A 22,579-nucleotide genomic window follows, 5' to 3' on the forward strand; every position below is an offset into this window, starting at 1 on the left:
CTGTTGCCCAGGCTGGAGTGCAGTGGTGTAATCTCAGTTTACTGCAACTCTGCCTCCCAAGTTCAAGCAATTCTCTTGCCTCAGCCTCCCAAATAATGGGGACTACAGGTGCACGTCACCATGCCTGACTAATTTTTGCATTTTTAATAGAGAGGGATTTTTGCCATGTTGGCCAGGCTGATTTTGAACTCCTAACCTCAGGTGATCTGCCTGCCTCGGCCTCCCAAAGTGTTGGGATTACAGGTGTGAGCCACTGGGCCTGGCATTACTTCCTTTACTTCCTGTTTTAAGTAATAGGCCATGGCTAAGAGACTGGTGCACACTATTAGCCATTCTAAAAGAGTGTTCATTTTATTTTTTATGTTATATTAAAGTCAGAGACATTAGAGATTTGGAATAATTGAGCCCTCTTTTAATGCCATTTTTTTTTTTGGTTTTAAAAGGTGTTCAGAACTTGATTGATAGTTCTGAATACCTTCATACAGGGTGTACATATATACAATATATAACTTATGTTTCCCATTTCTTGTAACTATTTCCAGCCATATCTTTTCTAGATATGCATTATATTGACTTAATTTTTATATCTGTTTTAAAAATATCATATAATACATGATCTGTATATCAAGTCTATGTTTTTGAAATGACTGAGTATCCTAAGTAATGTCATCTCTTCTCATGAATTGAGCCCATGCTTCAATGACACTACTTTCTTCCCATGTTTCTGACGTTCTGGGTTCTTTTATATCCCTCTCTCTGGCTTAGAATATGCAATCTGCTTTGAATATATTCCAGCCCTCCAACTCTTCTTTGCTGTCTGTTTACTATTAGTCTGTTCTGACACTGCTATAAAGAAGTGCCTGATACTAGGTAAATTATAAAGGAAAGAGGTTTAATTGACTCATGGTTCTGCAGGGCTTTCCTTTTCGGCTGGGGAAACTTACAATCATAGTGGAAGGGGAAGCAAACATGTCCTTCTTCACATGGGGGCAGGAAGGAGAAGAATGAGAACCAAGCATTGAAGCTCCTTATAAAACCATCATATCTTGTGAGAACTCACTATCATGAGAATAGCATGAGGAAACTGCACCCATCATTCACTTACCTCTCACCAGGTCCCTACCACCACATGTGGGGATTATGAGAACTACAATTCAAGATGAGATTTGGGTGGGAACACAGCCCAACCATATCATTGTCATAGTGGTTATTACACACCTTCCTTGTAGCCTTTATAATGTTGGACTTACTGGTTTATATTTCTGTTTCTTTTACTAGACTGAGTTCCTTTGAAAACACAGGATTGCGTTTATGTCTGGCACATAAAAGTTAGATTTTACTAAATGCCTGTTGGATAAAAGAAATGGTTAAGAATTCTTAGTGGATGGGTTTCTTTGTAAGTTTATTACTTTCTGGGAATGTATGGCATGGGTATTCTATAGTCTTTGCTCTAACTGATTTGTCTGCCTCTTGGGTCCTTTTTGAACAGGTGTAAATCTGAGCTTGAAAGAAGCCAACGAGCTGCACAGTCTGCAGATGGCTCTCTGAATCCATGCAATACACCACAACAAATTTCTACAACTCCACTAACACCAAGTCAATATTATAGTGGTAATGCATGTTTTTCCTTTGTATAGACAGCTTTTTGTTTAGATTGAAATTTTAATTCTGTAAAAGAAATGAATTAATTCAACTTGGATTTAAACTTTTATATGTTTAAAAATTGCAACCACTTGTTACATATCAATTTGCATATTTGTTGAATTATGTTGAGCTACTGGATTAAGCTTTTAAGCTTTTTTACCTTATCCTTCTGTGGTATATTTTCAAGGACATTCAATTTCAGAATGTTTAAAACACTTATTTTTTTTTTTTTTTTGAGACGGAGTTTCGCTCTTGTTACCCAGGCTGGAGTGCAATGGCGCGATCTCGGCTCACCGCACCCTCCGCCTCCTGGGTTCAGGCAATTCTCCTGCCTCAGCCTCCTGAGTAGCTTGGATTACAGGCATATGTCACCATGCCCAGCTACTTTTTTGTATTTTTAGTAGAGACGGGGTTTCACCATGTTGACCAGGATGGTCTCGATCTCTTGACCTTGTGATCCACCCGCCTCGGCCTCCCAAAGTGCTGGGATTACAGGCTTGAGCCACCGCGCCTGGCAAAACACTTATGTTTTTTTTTTTTTTTTTTTTTTTTTGAGACGGAGTTTCGCTCTTGTTACCCAGGCTGGAGTGCAATGGCACGATCTCGGCTCACCGCAACCTCCGCCTCCTGGGTTCAGGCAATTCTCCTGCCTCAGCCTCCTGAGTAGCTGGGATTATAGGCACGTGCCACCATGCCCAGCTAATTTTTTGTATTTTTAGTAGAGACGGGGTTTCACCATGTTGACCAGGTTGGTCTCGATCTCTCGACCTTGTGATCCACCCGCCTCGGCCTCCCAAAGTGCTGGGATTACAGGCTTGAGCCACCGCGCCCGGCCCAACACTTATGTTTTTATGTATGTTGATAGTTGATTAATTTCATCCATGTTTTGATCTAATTCCCTAACCAAAATGTTGTTTCTACTTGCTGTTATACTAAGATACCCATTTCTAGACTATCAAAATTGTTGTTGATCTGTGAATTCCTTCATGGAATCAATGATTGAAATAAAATTGTATTTGTCTGTTTCTAGGTTCCAAATATGAAGATCTAAAAGAAAAATATAATAAAGAGGTTGAAGAACGAAAAAGATTAGAGGCAGAGGTTAAAGCCTTTCAGGCTAAAGTAAGTTAATTATGGGCCCTATAATAGCATATGCAGTTATAGAATACTTTGATATGGGATAGAACAAGGTTAGAGAAAAATCTATTTTACATAGAGTTGGCTTTTTTTTTTTTTTTTTTTTTTTTTTTTTTTGGTACTCAGAGAAGGTTTTGGCTTAGTGGAGGTGATTATTTTTTATTTTTAAAAATAGGTAGAAATGAGTAAAATAGAGTGGGGAGGTTAGTTTATCCCTGAATATTAAATGATCATGTAAGTCTATGAAAGCAATGTCCACTTAATTATTTCCCTATTAAGACCTAGTGATCAGGGCCATTCTTGGAGACAGTGGGGCCAGAGAATTAGTCCTGATGCTCTCTGCCTGGCTTTGTCACCTGTAGGTAGTTGCTTCCTATACAGTCCTTTTGAACTGTTGAATTTTACCTCTACCATTTTTGTTCAGGTGTTATTTGCTGAAAATAATGTTGAATTTGGTGCTTACTAGTGGCTTTCCACTAAACATAAGGGCTTGATGAGATGGCAAAATTCAGCAAACTGTTACCATAAATACTGAGAATGCAAAAGCACCTCTTCCTTAGAGCTTTAACAATTTTTATCATTTTCATGACTTTAACCCTCATTTTTGATGTCATTAGGATTCTGATATGTAGCAAAGGCACTGCTTAGCAAGATGAATAAAAATTAAGTACTCATTCTCTAGTTTGATATTTATTTTTCAAATATGTTTATATATATATTTATTTTTCAAATATCACATGATATTTCTATTGTCTAGAAATATCATGTGCTTTGTCATCCAATTTAGTCATTCATAGCAATTCTTCCCTTGACATTGATTCCCGGAGTTATTTTATGGAAAATTTGAGTCTCTAGTAAACATTAACCCTCTTCCTATGGCAAAAAAGAAGTGCTTGCTCTAAAAATCTAATGGTGCATTTACCTCCATGTCTTGATATTTGTCAGAATGGCAGCAGAGAGAATAGAACAATGCAAAGCAGTAGATCATCCACAAATGTGTATTCTGTAATAGTAAACACTCGATGTGACCTTTCTTTTGGGATAGTAATATGGTGGAATGTGTGATTTTTGAGAGTTCTTTAGTCTAATGTTTAATTTTGATTATCTTGGGCAAAGCTATAGGGGGAGGTGACCAAGGACAGGCTAAGAAAAGCCTGTTTTGGAATCAAAATAAAAGTGAACACTCACATATGTTTAATGGATTCTAAGAAGGATGCAGAATAAATACTAAGACTTAGCCCATTTTCAATAGGTTGGGCATTGGATGGTGGTAGCTTACTCCTTCAATGCTAAGAAGTCGAGCATTAGAACATTACATCACTGGGTATTAGACTTATGGTTTACTTGACTTGATGAATGTTCTTTCTTGGTATGCAGTGCAACTGTTAACTTCTTGGTATTATGACTTTATATTCTATCTGAAAATAAATAGCCTTGAGTATATACAATCTTGAAAGGGCTCTAAAGCGTTTCTATTTCCACAGAAAGCAAACCAGACGCTTCCACAAACCAGCATGAATCACCGCGACATTGCCCGGCATCAAGCTTCATCATCTGTGTTCTCATGGCAACAAGACAAGACCCCAAGTCGCCTTTCATCTAGTTCTCAAAAAACTCCAATTAGGAGAGATACCTCTGCATCTTACTTTTCTGGGGAACAAGAGATGACTCCAAGTCAATCAACTTTGCAAATAGGGAAAAGAGATGCTAATAGCAGTTTCTTTGACAATTCTAATAGTCCTCATCTTTTGGATCAATTAAAAGTGCAGAATCAAGGTAACACTGAGCTAAGTTAAGTTTAAATTAATTTTGCTTGAGGTAATTTCACAGGTGATTCCAGATAGTTTTAATCCCAGAAAGTGCTTATGTTTTTTGTTAGGCACATTGGCGTTCAACATCCTAGCCTGGTTATGTGAAATATACTGTCTTTTCAATAATGATAAAAGGCATCATAGTGTTGGAATGTACTTTTATTCAAAAAGCTGTGCCTGGAAACCAGACTCTAAAGTAGGTTGAGAGGCTTTGACTTAGCTTTCCAGAAGAGGCCGAGTGGGTTGGTTACAGTTTACACGCCCCATGCTTCTCATGTGGCTGCTTTTGTGACCCACAGAACCAGCCTGTGGTCTGACTAGCTTTGGACAGAGGTTGTGTGTGTGTGTGTCTGCAGAAGAGCTTTGCTGTGCCCTGCCAGGTTGTCCATATGGGAGCAAACCTGTAACCTTGGCTGCTGCGCCATGCTGCAGCTGACAGCCAAGGGTACCAGGTGGTGTTTTGGAATCTACTCTGTAGAATATAATAATTTCCAGTGCTGTGATATATTGAAAATCAGTCAGTGTTCACTGGTGAGAGCTGTCATGTAGCCAATGCCGTTGGAACCAATGTCGTGCGTATGTGGGAAAAAAGTGGAAAAAAAATCATTGTTAATTTTGGCAGTATGGGAGCTTCACACTGTCTTAATGTTTATTGGAGGTAAAACTACCAGAGAATATAGGAGGGTGAACTTTTCACTGCTTAGCACTGATTTGCATGGATATGGGCACAAAACAAATATAGTTTGCTGTTGTATAAAACCAAATGATAATTTTAACAAAGATTGTCACATGTGATATACTTTTTGCAGTCTTAATAAGACAGCATTCATGATTTTAGGAAAGCATTTCCCCTACCATGTTTCTTTGTGAAAATGTAAGAAAATCTGTTTCTCCTGCTTTCTATAGAGTACTTGAACGCAAATGACAATAGAAACTAACGATTGAAATTAAATCCAGTTAAAGTAGCTTCTATGTTTAGTGTAAATATTGTTTCATCAAAGATTTCAGAGTAGAACCAAACAAATGATAAGTTATTAACATTTTGGGAAAGATATATATGAATTGGAGTGTGATTTTTCTTTGTGGTTTAAGAGCTAAGAAGCAAGATTAATGAGTTGGAACTACGTCTGCAAGGACAAGAAAAAGAAATGAAAAGTCAAGTGAATAAGTTTCAAGAACTCCAACTCCAACTGGAGAAAGCAAAAGTGGAATTAATTGAAAAAGAGAAAGTTTTGAACAAATGTAGGGATGAACTAGTGAGAACAACAGCGCAATATGACCAGGCGTCAACCAAGGTACTTGACTTTCCATGAATTACTGGAGAAATCTTCATCTTTTCATATACTTACTTGGAAAGAGTATTTTATATATAAGTTGATGAAATAAATGTCAGTAATGTAGGCCGGGCGCGGTGGCTCAAGCCTGTAATCCCAGCACTTTGGGAGGCCGAGGCGGGTGGATCACAAGGTCAAGAGATCGAGACCATCCTGGTCAACATAGTGAAACCCCGTCTCTACTAAAAATACAAAAAAAATTAGCTGGGCATGGTGGTGCGTGCCTGTAATCCCAGCTACTCAGGAGGCTGAGGCAGGAGAATTGCCTGAACCCAGGAGGCGGAGGTTGCGGTGAGCCGAGATCGTGCCATTGCACTCCAGCCTGGGTAACAAGAGTGAAACTCCGTCTCAAAAAAAAAAAAAAAAAAAAAAAAAAAAAAAAATGTCAGTAATGTTCTTTGTTAACATATACTAGGCACTCTTGATGCAATTGAACTAGAAAGTTGTTTTAGAGTTGGTCAGACTGGGATCAAGCCTGGTGCCACCCTTTCCCAGCTGAGTGAGGCTGGACAAGTCATTGATCTCTTTTATGTCGCAGGGGGTAATAGAGAATAAAGAAAATGTAAATACAGTATCTAGCCTAGTGTGTGGCACATAGAAAAGGCACTTAAAGTAATGGCACCTTAAAGGAGTTTTGGGAGATTTGATAGGATTTAATTAATCTACTCCTGGGATCCTATATATATATATATATATATATATATATATATATATATATATAGTTGGTCCATTGTATCTATGAGTTCTGCATCCATAGATTCAACCAATTATGGATTGTAAGTATTAAAAAAAAGCCAGGCACTGTAGTTCACGCCCAAGTCCTTGCACTTTGGTAGGTTGAGGCACGTGGATCACTTGAGGCCAGGAATTTGAGAACAGCCTATCCCACATGACAAAACCTTGTCCCTATTACAAATACAAAAGTTACCCAGCTGTGGTGGTGCATACCCAGCTACTCGGGAGGCTGAGGCACAAGAATTTTGTGAAGCTGGGAGGCGGAGGTTGCAGTGAGCAGAGACTATGCCACTGCACTCCAGCCTCGGCGACAGAGTGATATTCTGTCTCAAAAAAAAAGAATGGCTTTTGTCTGTACTGATCACGTATAGACCTTTTGTCCTTGTCATTATTTCCTAAACAAACATATGATCACAACTATTTACATAGTATTAGGTATTACAAATAATCTAGAGATGATTTAAGTATACGGGAGGATGTGCATAGGTTATATGCAAATGCTATACCATTTTTATAGTAGGGACTTGAGCACCCTCAGCTTTTGGTATCTGGAACCAGTCCTTCATGGACACTGAGGGATGACTGTACACCCACCATTGAATCTTAAGACTCCAGTGGAAGCCAAGCTTCTTAGCCCGTTATTTTGTTGTTGTTCTTGTTGTTGCTTTGGTCCCAGCCTACCTCTCTAGTTAGTCTTATCTCCTCTTTTTTTCTACTCATTCATTTACTGACCCATTGCACAAACATGTACTGATATTTGTGTGTGCTATATATTAGGCATTGTTTCAGACCTGGGGCTAGAACAGTGATAAACAGACAAAAATCATTGCCTTGTGGAGCTTCATCTTAATAGAGGGAGGCAGAAAATAAATAACAAAAATAAAGTAATATAGATAGTATGGTATATGGTAATAAGTATTGTGGAGAAAAATGAGTTATCTTCTAAGACCAACCATGAGGATTTGGTGTTTACTGAACCTACAACTACCCTTTCTCTGGGCCCAGTGTTTTTCTTGTATTTGCCTTTCTGCTTGAAATGTCCTTCTTTCCAGGTCTGGCTCTTTATAACTTCCTCATTCTTGTGAGCTCCTTCCCTCATCTCTTAATGTAGTAAGATATTTTCTCCTGGCATCCCTGTTATGACCCTTTTATTGTTATTTGTGTTCTAGCCCTCTGGTTCCCACACTTGGCTAATTGACAGAATCACAGAGAGCTTTGAAAGATGAACCCTGTTAGATCTGCTGCGTTTGGGTGGGCCTAAGGAATTGACTCTTTAGGTATTTCTGAGGCTTTAGGTAAAAACCATTGTAGTATACATATTTCTATTATTTGCTTTGTGGGGGCAGACTCTTTCATTTGTTTACTTAAAATTTTTGTTTTAAGATAATTGTAGATTCTTATGCATTTGTACAAAATAATAGCTTGTTAATGTTACACTGATTTTCATACATTTGAATGAGCCTTGCATCTTTGGAATGAATCCCAATTTGTTAAGGTGTATAATTTAACAAATACATTTCTGAATTTTATTGGCTAATAACTTATTAAGGACTTTTTGCGTCTGTATTCATGAAGGATATTGGTTGGCTTTATTTTTTTCCCCTGCCCTCTTTGTTTGATATTTGTATCAGTGTATCCTAGTTTCACAAATTAGAGTTCCCTCCTTTTCAGTTTTCTGAAAGAGATTGTGTAGAATCTTTTTTCTTCTTCTTCTTTCTTTATGTATCTGAACCTGGAGATTTCTTTTTTGGGAGTTTTAAAATTACAAATTCAATTTTTAAAATAGTTCTAGAGCTATTTAAAATTATCCATTTCATATTGGGCGAATTGGATTAGTTTGTATTTTCATCTAAGTTGTCAAATTTATATAGAGAGAGTTGTTCACTGTATTGTCTTATTCTTTTGATATTTGTAGTGATATTCCTTGTTCATTTCTGATGTTGATAATTTGTGTCTTTTTTCCTCTTTGTCAGTCTTACTAGAGATTTGTCAGTTTTGTTGATCTTTATTGATCTTTCCAAAGAATCAATCAGCCCTTTGGTTCATTTTTTTTTTTTTTTTTTTTTTGAGACGGAGTTTCGCTCTTGTTACCCAGGCTGGAGTGCAATGGCGCAATATCGGCTCACCGCAACCTCCGCCTCCTGGGTTCAGGCAATTCTCCTGCCTCAGCCTCCTGAGTAGCTGGGATTACAGGCACGCACCACCATGCCCAGCTAATTTTTTGTATTTTTAGTAGAGATGGGGTTTCACCATGTTGACCAGGTTGGTCTCGATCTCTAGACCTTGTGATCCACCCGCCTCGGCCTCCCAAAGTGCTGGGATTACAGGCTTGAGCCACCGCGCCCGGCCCTAAACTTTTATGCATACTTCTTTTTTTTTTTTTTTTTTTTTTCTTTTAAAGACGGGGTTTCACCGGGTTGGTCGGGCCGGTCTTGAACTTTTGACCTCAGGTGATCCGCCCGCCTTGGCCTCCACCCTTTGGTTCATTGATTATTTTTTTCCCCTCTGTTTTCAGTTTCATTGATTGCTGCTTGCTTTAGGTTTATATTGCTCAGAAAAAATGTCTTTGGAACCTCTTGGTTGTTGACGTTGTTGAGTTTGTTAACATACTTGCTGATTTTCTGTTTAGTTGTTCAATTCATTGTTGAGAGAGGGATGTGGAAGTCTCCACCTATAACTGTGATTTGTCTATTTCTCCCTTGATTTCTTTGTTTTTGCTTCACATATTTTGCAGCTCTGTTGGTTAACACATACACATTTCGGATTACTGTGTCTTGGTAGATTGACTCTTTTATCACTATATAGTGTCCACGATAATTTTCTTTATTCTGAAGTCTACTTTGTCTGTTACTAATATAGCCACTTCAACTTTCCTTTGATTAATTGTTTGCATTATGTATTTCTTCCTTTTTACTTTCAACATGTTTTGTTATACTGAGGTGACTTTCATGTAGACAACATAGAGTTGGGCCATGGTTTTCTATATATGCTGCCACTATCTGTCTTTTTTTCTTTTTTTGAGACGGAGTCTGGCTCTGTTGCCTAGGAGTGCAGTGGCACGATCTTGGCTCACTGCAATTGACACCTCCTAGGTTTAAGCGATTCTCCTGCCTCAGCCTCCCGACTAGCTGGGACTACAGGTGCTCGCCACCACACATGGCTAATTTTTGTATTTTTAGTAGAGATGGGGTTTCACCATGTTGGCCAGCCTGGTCTTGAACTCCTGGCCTCAGGCAGTCCACCCACCTCAGCCTCCCAAAGTGCTGGGATTATAGGTATAAGCCACCACCGCTGGCTTCCACTATCTCTCTTTTAATGGGTTTATTTAGACCATTTACACTTAATGTAATTATTGATATATTATGACCTAAGTTTGCCATTTTATTTTTTGTCTTCTATTTCTTTCTGCTTTTTCATTTGTCTTTCCTGCCTTTATAGGTTGCTTGAACATTAAAAAAAAATCCATTTTGGTTTGTTTATGTATTTTTGAGTGAATCTCTTTGTAGAGCTTCTATAGTGATTGTTCTAGATATTACATTATTTATACTCATTTTATCAGTCTATTGGTGTTTTTATTTTTTACTAATTCTAGTGAATTTTACAGACTGTTTCCTCCCTTTTCATCCTTTTACCCACCCTCATTTGTAATAGAACTGTCTTAAATGTTTTCTGTACAGACATTTAGAACTACATTTTGCTTCAATTCTTAAACATATTTAAAAAAGTTGAGGAAGAGGAAAGCCTATTATACTTGTGTTTGTGTGTGTGTGTGTGTGTGTGTGTGTGTGTGTGTGTGTGTAATCATTGCTAACCTTGTTCTTCCTTTTCTCCCAGATTTCCTTCCAGGATTAGTTCTTTATTTCCTTTCTGTTGAGAGAACTTCCTTTAGCCATTCTTTTAGGGTAAGTCTGCTGGCCACGAAACCTTTAGCCATTCTTTTAGGGTAAGTCTGCTCTCCACAAATCCTTAGTTTTCCTTTATTTGAGAATGTCTTGATTTTCTTTTTACTCCTGAAGGATATTCTGTTGGGTATAGGACTCCATGTTGACAGTTCTTTTTCCCAGTGTCACAGTGTTTTTCTTCAGGTGCTGAGCTCCTTAGTCCATCTGCCTTCTTCTCTCCATCTTTCAGACTTTTCCTGTGTTTGTTTTACTATAATATCCAGGGTTTTTATTTGTTCTAGTTAGGAGGAATAGGGAAAAGCGTGATTATCCCATCTTCCTGGAAGTAAAAGTCAGGTTCTTTTTTACATATTCTCCTAGTGCAGTGCCTAATCAGAGAAATTCTGGAAAAATATTGGTTAGATATATAAAGGAACAATGGAGCTTCAGTGGAACAACTATGACCTTCTTTGATCCATACATTTAATCTCTTTGTGCAGTCTCAGTATGTAATAGTAATTTGGTCTTTTAAGTTAGAAGGACTTGGATTTGAACCTGGCTCTGCCACATCCCAGTTTTATTGCTTTTTGAATTATTTAATGAACTTCTGAGCCCCAGTTGTCTAATCAATAAAATTGTGTTAATAATGCCTGTGTCATAGGGTTGTTGTAAAGATTGAGAATTTTTTAAAGGCATTAGCATAGTACCTGGCACATGGTGAACTTATAATAATATTAGCTGTTATTATCATGGCTTATTTTCAAGTTTCTAGTTAATGAAGCTAATTTTCAGTTGCATTTCTGCCAAGCTAGGCCTTCCTGCGTGTAAGAATTACAATTTCTCCTCGTACATTTTACTTCTTTGGTTTTGGAGTGACAAGCTCACCAAATTCTTGTTCTGCCTGACACATATAATCAAGTTTCTTCTTATCAAATCATAAATTAATATTTTTGACTAAGATAGGGCTAAGAATACAGCTCTGGCTCTCTAGTAGAGTCTTCCCTCCAGGTTTTTTTTTTGGAAGACAGGGTCTCACTCTGTCACTCAGGCTGGAGTGCAGTGGCACGATCTTGGCCCATTGCAACCTCTGCTTCCTGGGCTCCTACTTCAGCCTTCCTAGTAGCTGGGACTATAGGTGCCTGCCATCCCACCTGGCTAATTTTTGTATTTTTAGTAGAGATGGGGCTTCACCATGTTGCCCAAGTTGTTATCGAACTCCTGGGCTCAAGCAATTTGTCCACTTCAGCTGGGGTTACAGGTGTGAGCCACTGCACCCAGTCCCTCCAGGTTTTCTTTTCTTTCTTTTTTTTTTTGTGGGATGAAGTTATGTTCTTGTTGCCCATGCTGGAGTGCAGTGGCACTATCTTGGCTCACTGCAACCTCCGCCTCCTGGGTTCAAGCTATTCTCCTGTCTCAGCTTCCTGGGTAGCTGGGATTATGCCACGCCCAGCTAATTTTTTTGTATTTTTAGTAGAGACAGGGTTCCACCATGTTGGCCAGGCTGGTCTCGAATTCTTGACCTCCGGTAATCCTCCTGCCTCGGCCTCCCAAAGTGCTGGGATTACAAGTGTGAGCCACGCATGCAGGCCCTCCAGGTTTTTAATACTTGTTTATCCTGTGCTTTTTGGGTTCCTTTTTTCCATTGAGTCACTAACCCATTTAACTGAAAATTCAGTCTATTCTTTTCTGTCTAGTCCCTAAGGATAATATGACCTTGTCAAAGGTGTAACTGAACTAAAATTATGCTATGTTTATGCTGTTTCTAGAACTAACATTAGAATTATCTATTAAATAAAATGGAATTACTGTTAAGAAAATCAAAAATGTGGCCGGGCTCGGTGGCTCAAGCCTGTAAAACCAGCACTTTGGGAGGCCGAGGTGGGTGGATCACGAGGTCAAGAGATCGAGACCATCCTGGTCAACATGGTGAAACCCCGTCTCTACTAAAAATACAAAAAAATTAGCTGGGCATGGTGGCGTGTGCCTGTAATCCCAGCTACTCAGGAGGCTGAGGCAGGAGAATTGCCTAAACCCGGGAGGTGGAGGTTGTGGTGAGCCAAGATTGCGCCATTGCACTCCAGCCTGGGAAACAAGAGCGAAACTCCGTCTCAAAAAAAGAAAAAAGAAAATCAACAACGTGTTCTTAAGTGAACATATGCTGTTTGTAGTATATCTTTTCCAAGTATTTACAAATTGTGTGAGATACAAGGCTTGAATTCGTGGAGAAACAGAGCATTGAGTTGGCAGCTGACCTGGAGTTCAACACCCATTCACAGATAAAAAGGTCCAGAAAGCTTAAGGGAATAAGCCCATAGTCGGGTGCTGTGTATTTTCAAGGACTTGAGCTCTGGGCACTATTTTAGAGTATTATGGAGCACTGATGACACCTAGTGGTCAGATACTCTTATATGAATTAGGTATTGTTGATAGTAGAATGTTGTTTAAAAAACTTTAAATAAAACATAAGTACATTCTAAAGTCTCTTTTAACCTGCTGTGTTAGTAGAAAAGGATTTTTGATTCCAAGATCCTTTAATGGAATGTAGTGCAGTTTGAAGGAGTGCCATGAGAGGGCGCCAAGGGTTTATTCATTTACTCTGTGGTGCAACGTGATTTTTTTTTTTTTTCCCTGAGATTTGTCAACCATCAAAATTTTGAGCCATCACTTGAGCAGTGACTTTTTTTTTGTTTTTTTCTTTTGAGATGGATTCTCACTCTATTGCCCAGGCTGGAGTGCAGTGGCACGACCTTGGCTCACTGCAACCTGCGCCTCCTGGGTTCAAGTAATTCTCCTGCCTCAGCCTCCCGAGTAACTGTGATAATATAAAAATTAACTAAGCCTGGCTAATTTTTATACTTTTAGTAGAGATGAGGGTTTCACCATGTGGTCCGGGCTGGTCTCAAACTCCTGACCTCAAGTGATCCTTCCACCTTGGCCTCTCAAAGTGCTGGGATTACAAGCGTGAGCCACCACGTCCGACCTGAGCAGTGACTTTTGTTTGAGTTGTTTGCTGTTGTATCCTCAATGCCCAGAACAATGCTTGACATGTATAATGGGCTCTCAAACAATATTTGTTAAATTCATATTTATTTTTGTTACAAATAGTCTCTGTAATGCTTTTCTTTGGGCCTTTGAAAATTTAAGGACAATAAAGATAATGACAAGAGGGTCACTGAACATCTGGCTCAAAATTTTGATTTTTTTGAGTTTGATATTTTTTAAGTCGTGATATTTGCAATATCATTTATTCATGAATGACCAACTTTGCCCCTTTCTTCTTTGGTTAGTTAATAGTTGGTGGTTGACTGGTCACCAGGATTTTTTAGTAAATTCTTTGTAGCAATTGAGTATTAGTGTTTTCTTTTACTCTGAATTCTCATTTCTATTTACATTTCTATTATTTCTCAAGGTTTTAAATCAGACTTTGTAGAATCTACATTACTACAAAGATCTGCCTACTTGGGGCACATTTCTTTTGTAGTGGAGAATTCTTCCCTACCAACATGAAGTTGTCTTATTATTCCCTGGTCTTTATAAAGTTGTTTGGTAGGGGAGGTTAAGGGTTCGAGCCCATGGGGAATATATAGATGAATGACTTTCAACACTTGAAGAGTTAAGACCATTTCGTTGCAATTTAATTTAAGAGCCTCCTAAATTTTCATGTAATACATGCCTTAAAAATTATTGTAGGGATAACTGGCTTTGTGAAAAGGCAGTTGACTGTTCTTTGTGTTGCTTATGGCAGCATGATTAAAAACCAGTTGTGATACCCTCTGGAGTCCTGTGAACCCCCTGAAATTTAAAGTGGCAAACTGGGAACACAGTGGAAAGAAGCATTTTTAATATTTAAAATGTCCCACCAAATCCATTATGTTTGAAACAGACTATCATATGAGGGTAATGGGCACCCTCTGATGATTTTACAGCTTTAAAATGAACATAGGTTAATACCATTGCATTTTAACCTCTCATTTCCCTGCAACAAAATGTCAGATGAATCGTTAGACATGCTGATGTCTGTTTTCACGGCACAAATTCGAGAGTATTTATTTAAGAGGGCTAATGCTTTACATCCTTGCTAATAGTTCCTAAACATAAAACTGTGTGCTAAAATCATTATAGCTGTTTTTCTAAAACACAAAATATTTGTTCTTTTACTTGAGCAGTATTTGTTTTGTCTTGAACATTTTTGTTATTAGTGTACTGCATTGGAACAAAAACTGAAAAAATTGACGGAAGATTTGAGTTGTCAGCGACAAAATGCAGAAAGTGCCAGGTGTTCTCTGGAACAGAAAATTAAGGAAAAAGAAAAGGAGTTTCAAGAGGTAAGGTAAATGGATTCATGAGATATTTGAAAGGTTTTTTATGGGCTTTTCATAGTTTGATTACTTGGAAAGGGGAGTTGTTTATCACAATTTGGGAAATTCGATTAGAGGGGAAATGCTTTGTGAGCTAAAGGTCACTTTATTTTCCTTCACATCTTCACTTTTGTGCTTTTTAAAAAAATTTTTCAGTTTTTGATTAGAGAAGGGAATGAGTATTCAGAATTTATCCATGTTTTCTGATTTGTTTGAGATTTGATATTCAGTAGGGAATGATCACATTTCTTCTTTTGGACATTTTCTCTGCTGTGAAGGAAACTGTATTACATTCTCCAGTTGGGTTGTATCTTTTTTTTTTTTTCTTCTTACTCTATTTCCTTTATAGCTCCAGTTGTTTTTAAAGCCTGTGGGCTGGAAATAAATTAGAGGGGTAGTTGATGAGGGGAAAGCGGTTGGCAGAAGAGTGAGGGTGGAAGGTGCCCTTCCATTAAGTATCGCCAGTTTGGTTCTTTCAGGTGATTTAGCCTGAAAGTATCATACAGATGGAGAGTCTACAGCCTTTAAATAAGAATGCCTGGAAATGTTAGCTGGTATCCTTCTGTGGTTATTAAAGTTAATTGGTGGCATATACTTCCTATCCTTCTAAATTTAAGCTCATTTAAAATGATGTGCAGTTTTTTGTGTTTTAAACACCACTTGAGTCTGCGTGGTGTTTGAGCTGTGACTGTTGTAGCTCAGTTCTTCTCTCTTGCTCCTGATCCTTCAGTAATTAATTTAAGACTGAAGATGAGGTGGAAACAGGCTAGTTTCCATGTGGTCAACTGATAGAGCCCTTTCTGTTTCCCTCAAAGACTTGGATTTGATGCCTGGGCCCAGCATGGACACTGAGGCTGATTATGTTTATCGTTAAGTGAATGGTCAGCTCGACTCCCTGCTGTCTCCTGTGCTCTCTGTACAGTCACCTGCTAGGATGCTCATGTCTCCCCCTGGAGTCTCCCAAACAAACCATCATCAGGCAGATGTGCATGCCCTTTGTTTTGCAGGAGCTCTCCCGTCAGCAGCGTTCTTTCCAAACACTGGATCAGGAGTCCATCCAGATGAAGGCCAAACTCACCCAGGAGTTACAGCAAGCCAAGAATATGCACAACGTCCTGCAGGCTGAACTGGATAAAGTAGGGGCTGTGTCTTTCTCTCCTCAGTCATCCCCTCTTGTTCCTTATACCTGTTACTTCTCTATCATAACTGACATACAGTACTTTCAAAGAGAAAGCATTCCACCTTCACTTTCCCTATCAAAGCGGAGAGGGTACAGAACCATTATGGCTTTAGGTTTCCTCATCTGCAGAAAATGTGGGGGTGAGTTAGGATTTCAGATCCGAAAGTCTACGGAGGTCTCTGATATTGTTTGTTCTCGGTTATGTGACCAGGTGGGAGCTGTCCCAAGTAACTTATGCCCCCTAGAAGTTAAAGCACTGAAATTTATAATCACTCACTCCCAAAGTAGTCCAATTCAGTTTTGCAGCTTTATATATCATCTATATGATGATGACTCTGTCCAGCCTGGGCGTCTGTTCTGGACTTCAGATGTGTGGGTGGTGTTCTTGACAGTCCAGTCATGTGTCTAAAAGCACTTCACATGTATCATGCTAAGAGTTGAACTCTACCTCCCTTAGTCTTCCTCATCCTGCTAACTTGCACTTATATTCTCTGCATTGCTGGGGCCAAAACCTCCATGTCACCTTCTATTCTTCTTTATCTCTCACACCTGAAACTGCTCAGGTTCTCAATATTTTCTTGTTCCCTTGGCATTGCTTGTAATATTACAGGGCAGGTGTCTTTGTATATGTGTGTTGATGTTCTGTAGGGCAGATTTCTGCATGTGAAATCAATGGCCTAAAGAACATACGCATCCTAATATTTGTGTTTTTGTGTGTGTGTGTTTTGTTTTTTGAAACGGAGACTCGCTCTGTCACCCAGGCTGGAGCACAGTGGCGTGATCTCGGCTCACTGCAACCTTATCCTCCCAGGTTCAAGCGATTCTCCTGCCTTAGCCTCCCAAGTAGCTGGGATTACAGGTGTGTGCCACCATGCCCTGCTGATTTTTGTATTTTTAGTAGAGACGGGGTTTCACCAGGCTGGCCAGGCTGGTCTCGAACTGCTGACCACAGGTGATCCGCCCACCTCAACTTCCTAAAGTTTTGGGATTACAGGCATGAGCCACCCTGTCTAGCCAGCATCCTAACAACTGATAGTTACTGCCAAATTGCCCTCCATAAAAGCTGTAGCAGTTACTCTCCCACCAGGTACAAGAGAGGGTCTGTTTCCTCTCATCCTTGCTAATTGGAGATAGTCTTGGTTTTTAAAACCTTTTGCCAATCAAGGAGTGAAAAATATTGTCATATCATTGTTTTTATTCATACTTCCTTGGTTACCATTGAAGCTATTTCTTTCAGTAGCCATTTGTATTATTTTTTATAAATTTTTCTGTTTCTATCCATTACCCTTTTGTTTAATCATAGAGGCACTTTATATGTTGTATTACAGATATACTCTCTTTTATTCTGTTTTATATATTGACAGTGTGTTCTCCTAGCCCGTTTCTTATCTCAACCTCTTTTTCTTTTGGTTATTTATTACTGCCTAGCTGTTTTATTTTTGGCGGTTAAATCTTTTTCCTTTGTGGCCTCCTTGTCAAACCCAGCCTCTTTGATCTCCTGTATGCTGTCACCAAGTGACGTTGCAGGTTCACATTATGGTATTTTAAGACATATTTAGCCATGATGTATATTATATCTCAACCAAAATAGATGGCATCAGTTTTTCTATTCCATGACCATTTTATTGTTGAAGAATACATGATTAATGAAAAAGTAAAGAACATAAAAATGAAACTCGGCCTCATTTCCTTTTTGTAGGTCACATCCGTAAAGCAACAGCTAGAAAAAAATGTGGAAGAGTTTAAGCAGAAGTTGTGCAGAGCTGAACAGGCATTCCAGGCAAGTGAGGTCAAGGAGAGTGAGCTGAGGAGAAGCACGGAGGTAAGGGAGGAGGATGCTGCGTTTTCTCCACTTACGTACAGGACCATGTGCAAGGGGAAAGGAAAATTCCTGTTGCATTTGTCAGTAGCTTATCATGACTCTGTGCCTTTTTCTTTTCTATTTGCCAGAAGTATTACACAATGTTCTGTATATAACCTATGACAGAGGTATGATTGCTTATTTTTCTATTCTTTATTCTGTATGTAATCACTCATCTGCATCTAGCAATTATAGCATATCTAGCAATATGCAACTCCAAAATGACTTGTATTAAGAATATGTGCTCCTTCCTTAAAGATGGTTTTAGAGTCCCTGGGAGGTGGAAAGATGGAAGAAAGGAAGGAAGGGATTTTTTTAAATGGAAAGAAACAAAATTGTGGATGGGAAGTATCATCTAAATCCCTTTTCTAAGTGTTGGCATTTGAGACTTTCAATATTAAAGACACATGGAAAGTCACAGATTTAAATAAACAAAAGTCGTGACAGATAAAGAGTTTCTAGATTAAACATTCTTATAAAACCATCAGGTAATTGTTAATTATATTACTCTGGCTTCAGAAGTCGACACTGACCTGAATGATCAGCCTGTGCACGCCCTGGTTGACAGTATCTTTGGAGATCTTGTTTTGTCCACAAAACGGTGGATGAGGATTCCTGAATGGCTTGGATACCCTGATGGGATTTTATGCACACATCCTTCAATTTGGCTTCTCTCTGAATTTACTTAGTGGCCTGGAGTTTATTTTAAAGGGCTTAATTAAGAACCATTCAGTGGCAGTTAATAGACTGAAACAATTTGAATAGAGCCACAAATCAACATTGTAATTTTAAGAAGAAGAAGAACACAAGAATTGTAGAAATTTCTTCTCCATCAAACCTCACAGGAAAAGAATGTTTTTCTGTTTATTCTTTAAATGTTCTATGATCACTTTAGGCTGTAAAGATTAAAAAAATCTTTCTCTGTAAAGAACAGCTGTTTGTTCAGGTGAGGAAAGTCTGAACGTATTTATCCCCACCACTTTGCAGAGTGTATCTCAATGGTAAAGTCAGAACATCCTGTCGGTAGCAGACAGGCGATTGTTCAATGAGCTAACCCCCAAAAGGCAATGCTGCTGGGGACAGGGGGCCACAGCTCCAGCCACCAAAGTGGAAGAAAACTTCAAATCAGATGATAGTTTCATCAGCAAACGTTTTCAAATGGAAGCGTTTGTTTCAGCAAAACAAATGTTTGCCTTTTGGCCAGTGGGGACCAACCAACAGATGCTTCTGCTAACATTTCCACAGGCAGACTGGCATCGAACTCTTCCCTCTGTGAGCTTCCCTTTCAGCCAGGAACTCTCCTGCGACTCCACTGGCTGCCTGGTGGAAACATTTTGTAAAAGCAATCATCTGGTTAAGAGAGTCCAAACACTTTTAAAACTGCTTGCTTGGCCAAGTCGCAGTAGTGGGCTGGACATCGTCTTGCAGGTGTTTCTGAAGACTCGTTCATCCCCACAAGGTCTGGTCTGTGAGCTGTAGAGCTGTGCTCGGTTAACCCTTAGCCTGAACAGAGGCGTGTGCATCACGTTTCACTGGTATTTCATTGATGTCTGTGTCAAATGAGGGCCTCTACATGAAAGTGCCTAGCACAGGGTCCGGAAATGAAGTTAATATTTCTCTTAATTTATGGTTATGTTTATGTACATGTCATCTTTTGAGGGTGATAACAAGATTTCTAAGAGTTTAGCTGGCTCTTGTGTTTGCATTGGTATTGGGACCAGATAAGTGATGAACCCAGTTTGAGTGGCTGTGTAACTTAGTGGGAAATGGTAGTGGCTTTAGAGTGAGCGAGATCGGAAATTGCATTGCTTTTCTGCCACCTCCCGCTATGTGACCTTGAGACAATGGCTTACCCTTTCTCAGTCTGACTTTCCTCATCTGCATATAGGGACAAATCATTCTCCTCCCTTTTCAAGGGTGTATTCTTTGTTAAGTTAAATGTTGTATGTAAAGTGCTTAGCCCCGTGCCCAGCACATAAGTGCTCAGTTACTGCAGTCCACCACCTGCTCATTGCTTTGGTCTTTGACTGCCATGACCTTTGATGTTAGCATTGTTTGCTGTCACCAACAGGCACAGGAAGTGTGATCAGAGGACAGTCCACTTGAGATTTCTCAGATTTAATATTTTGCCTGTTCTGTTATTGTGTCACTCTGGGTATCTCTTTGTGTCTAATTATAAGTGAGCACTAACAAATTTAGCACGCTTATAGGTTTTGGATGCCGAAATAATGTGACAGTTGTACTGAAATTTTCCTTGTCCATGTTTAGTAAACATGCTGCTCACAATGAGAAATTATCAGTCCTGGAAACGTGATTTAATGGCCCAATCAAGGGTAAAGTTAACATTTAGTATCAAAGCGAATGGAGGGTTTAGATAAGCTGCTCGGCCAGGATCCAGTGCCAGCCCAGTAGCATTGGGGTTAGGCAATAAAATACCATTGTTTGACAATTAAGGTGAGGGAACAATTGCTCGGGGACCTTTCCAAGGATAGGGATCTGTATTACACTAGGTCCTCTAAGGAGCTGGCTCTGGCAATCAAGATCGATGAGGAAGAAAGGGAAAAACACATTCTTTGCATCCATCCCTTATCCAAGTATATAGGCTTCACCCCAGCAGGGGACGTATTAAGCTATATTCATGGATGGGATCATGAAATGCCACACAGTAACTGAAATTTGTTTTGTCTGGCCCTAGGAAATGATGCCTCCCTTGCTGCTCCTAAAGCGAAGTTGATCTGGGTGGAATTGCTTGCTAAGCTCTAATGCTGGCTTGTGGTTATAGGGATGTTGTGTTTTTCCAGCATAGTACCCAATTTTGCAAATCATGTGAGGATGCAAGAGATGCCTAGGAAAATGTATCTTTGTATGCTTAACTCATTGTTGATAATGAGATACCCAATCAAGTCTTAAGTGGCTGTAGCCTTGTGGAAAACTAATTGCGGATGGATGGCAGCCTGCACATCCATTTTCAGATGTTCATTTTCTAAATTCTGGCCTTTTCAAATTCTTGGGTTGGTCATAGCCATAGCATTATAAGCCTGCTGGGTCCCAGGATTGGCTGAACATTTCTTCGTTCGAAACAAATATTTACAGAGCTAATGCCAGAACAGAGAAAGTCATGTTAATCTTTCCATTGAGCTTACTGTTCATTTAAATGTCTCCAGTTATGGACAGACATGGATCGAGATTAACAAACACATAAACATGAAATTCCCCCTTTCCCTGGTGCCCTCTCTCCCTTCTTTTTCCCTTCCTTCCTGTTGGGATGCACCCAGTTTTGCACAGTGTCTTTCCAGCTTTCTTGTCAAGCCTCCAGATGCAGTTGTCATTTGATTTGATGAATTTTTTTTAGCATATGAAAATATTCTTTTATTTGCAAAATAAAAATGCTAAGTCGACCCAGGTGGTTACAGTCTAGTTCCTCTGTGTTGACCTCATTCAACTGATCTTAGCATTGATCACAGAGATCTGGCTGCTGTTAAATTTCGGGAAGAAATGCTACCAATAATGCTACATTACCCCTGTCAGGGTGCTTTAAGGTGTTTGTCCTTTCACATCTGTGATCTCATTTGAGGGGTGATTATTCTGAGTCTGAAGAACAAACCAGTCATTATAGGTTCCATAGTTTAATGATGCTAATTTAAATCAATAACACTGTTGCACCTTAATGACTGTGCTTTGCAATATTTAACACTGACTAGTGTGAATGTTAGCCTATCAATCTTGAGATCGGTTGGAGCTGCCCTTTAGTTCCGACTGGTATCTTAATTTGATAGAGTGTCAGTTTAGCTAGCAGCAGGGAAGCAGGATTAGGACACGGGAGATGAGAGTATAATAACTACAACAGGTCTGTCTTATTTTATATGATGAAATGAACGCATATACATGAACAGAGCAGCTGCCAGCAAGTTTTCAAGTGCTTTCTCCTAGCCAGATTCTCCCTCTTCTTGAATTTGGCTTTGCTACATCGGTACCCATCTGCTGGTAGTAACCAGACTGATAATTGAAGGCAGCCTTCCAACACAGTATTGCCATGGCCATCTGTTTTCTAACAGTGCAGTAGGGTTTTGGAGGATGGGTCTTAATTGTTTCTTTAAGATTCAGAATTTTTCCTCTACTTCACAAAGGGGTAATTTTGGTAGTTTTGAAATGCAGTTTAGAAAATAGCTTTATATGATATTTTTCCCCCTTAAGGATGTGAGGCGCTTGGTTTTCTCAGTTTGTAATGATATATGCCAATTCCCTGTGGTCCAAAGGGTGGCATACAGTATAGGTTGAGATACTTGTTTGTTGTGTGAATCTTATGTGGTTAATAAGCAATGGAGTTTTTCTTCGGCACATAAATGATATTGCTTGCTTTTAAGATTCAGAACATATAGGCCTCCCTAGATAGTAGAATGGAACCGAACATGTATCTATGCTACTTCATTGCATGTTGTTGCATTGATAGCTCTTTAGTTAGGTGCCCAAAGAACCTGTTTTCACTGTGAAACCTCAGAAGCTAGAATTAACTCCTCCTCTGTGTTCCAGCCCTCTGATTTCTCATAGCACACTCAATGTCTCTTTAGTATTTAGCACTTCCTATTGTGTATTAAATGGTTAGTATCACATCTTTCCCCTCTGGAGGGTGTCTGCCCT

The 22,579-nt window shown here is 39.2% G+C and overlaps 1 protein-coding gene across 1 annotated transcript in view; it reads left to right on the forward strand.

The window, feature by feature from the left end:
• The window catches only part of CENPF (centromere protein F), a 62,429-nt gene that overhangs the window by 10,286 nt on the left and 29,564 nt on the right, over positions 1-22,579 (forward strand). Inside the window, exons 4-10 of the mRNA XM_003930355.4 lie at positions 1,490-1,611; positions 2,675-2,766; positions 4,266-4,557; positions 5,685-5,887; positions 14,742-14,867; positions 15,908-16,036; positions 17,780-17,902. Of these exons, the coding sequence (XP_003930404.2) occupies positions 1,490-1,611; positions 2,675-2,766; positions 4,266-4,557; positions 5,685-5,887; positions 14,742-14,867; positions 15,908-16,036; positions 17,780-17,902 (1,087 nt within the window). The remainder of the gene's footprint in view (positions 1-1,489; positions 1,612-2,674; positions 2,767-4,265; positions 4,558-5,684; positions 5,888-14,741; positions 14,868-15,907; positions 16,037-17,779; positions 17,903-22,579) is intronic.

Source organism: Saimiri boliviensis, chromosome 14, assembly GCF_048565385.1.
Source record: "Saimiri boliviensis isolate mSaiBol1 chromosome 14, mSaiBol1.pri, whole genome shotgun sequence".
NCBI classification, from domain to species: domain Eukaryota; kingdom Metazoa; phylum Chordata; class Mammalia; order Primates; family Cebidae; genus Saimiri; species Saimiri boliviensis.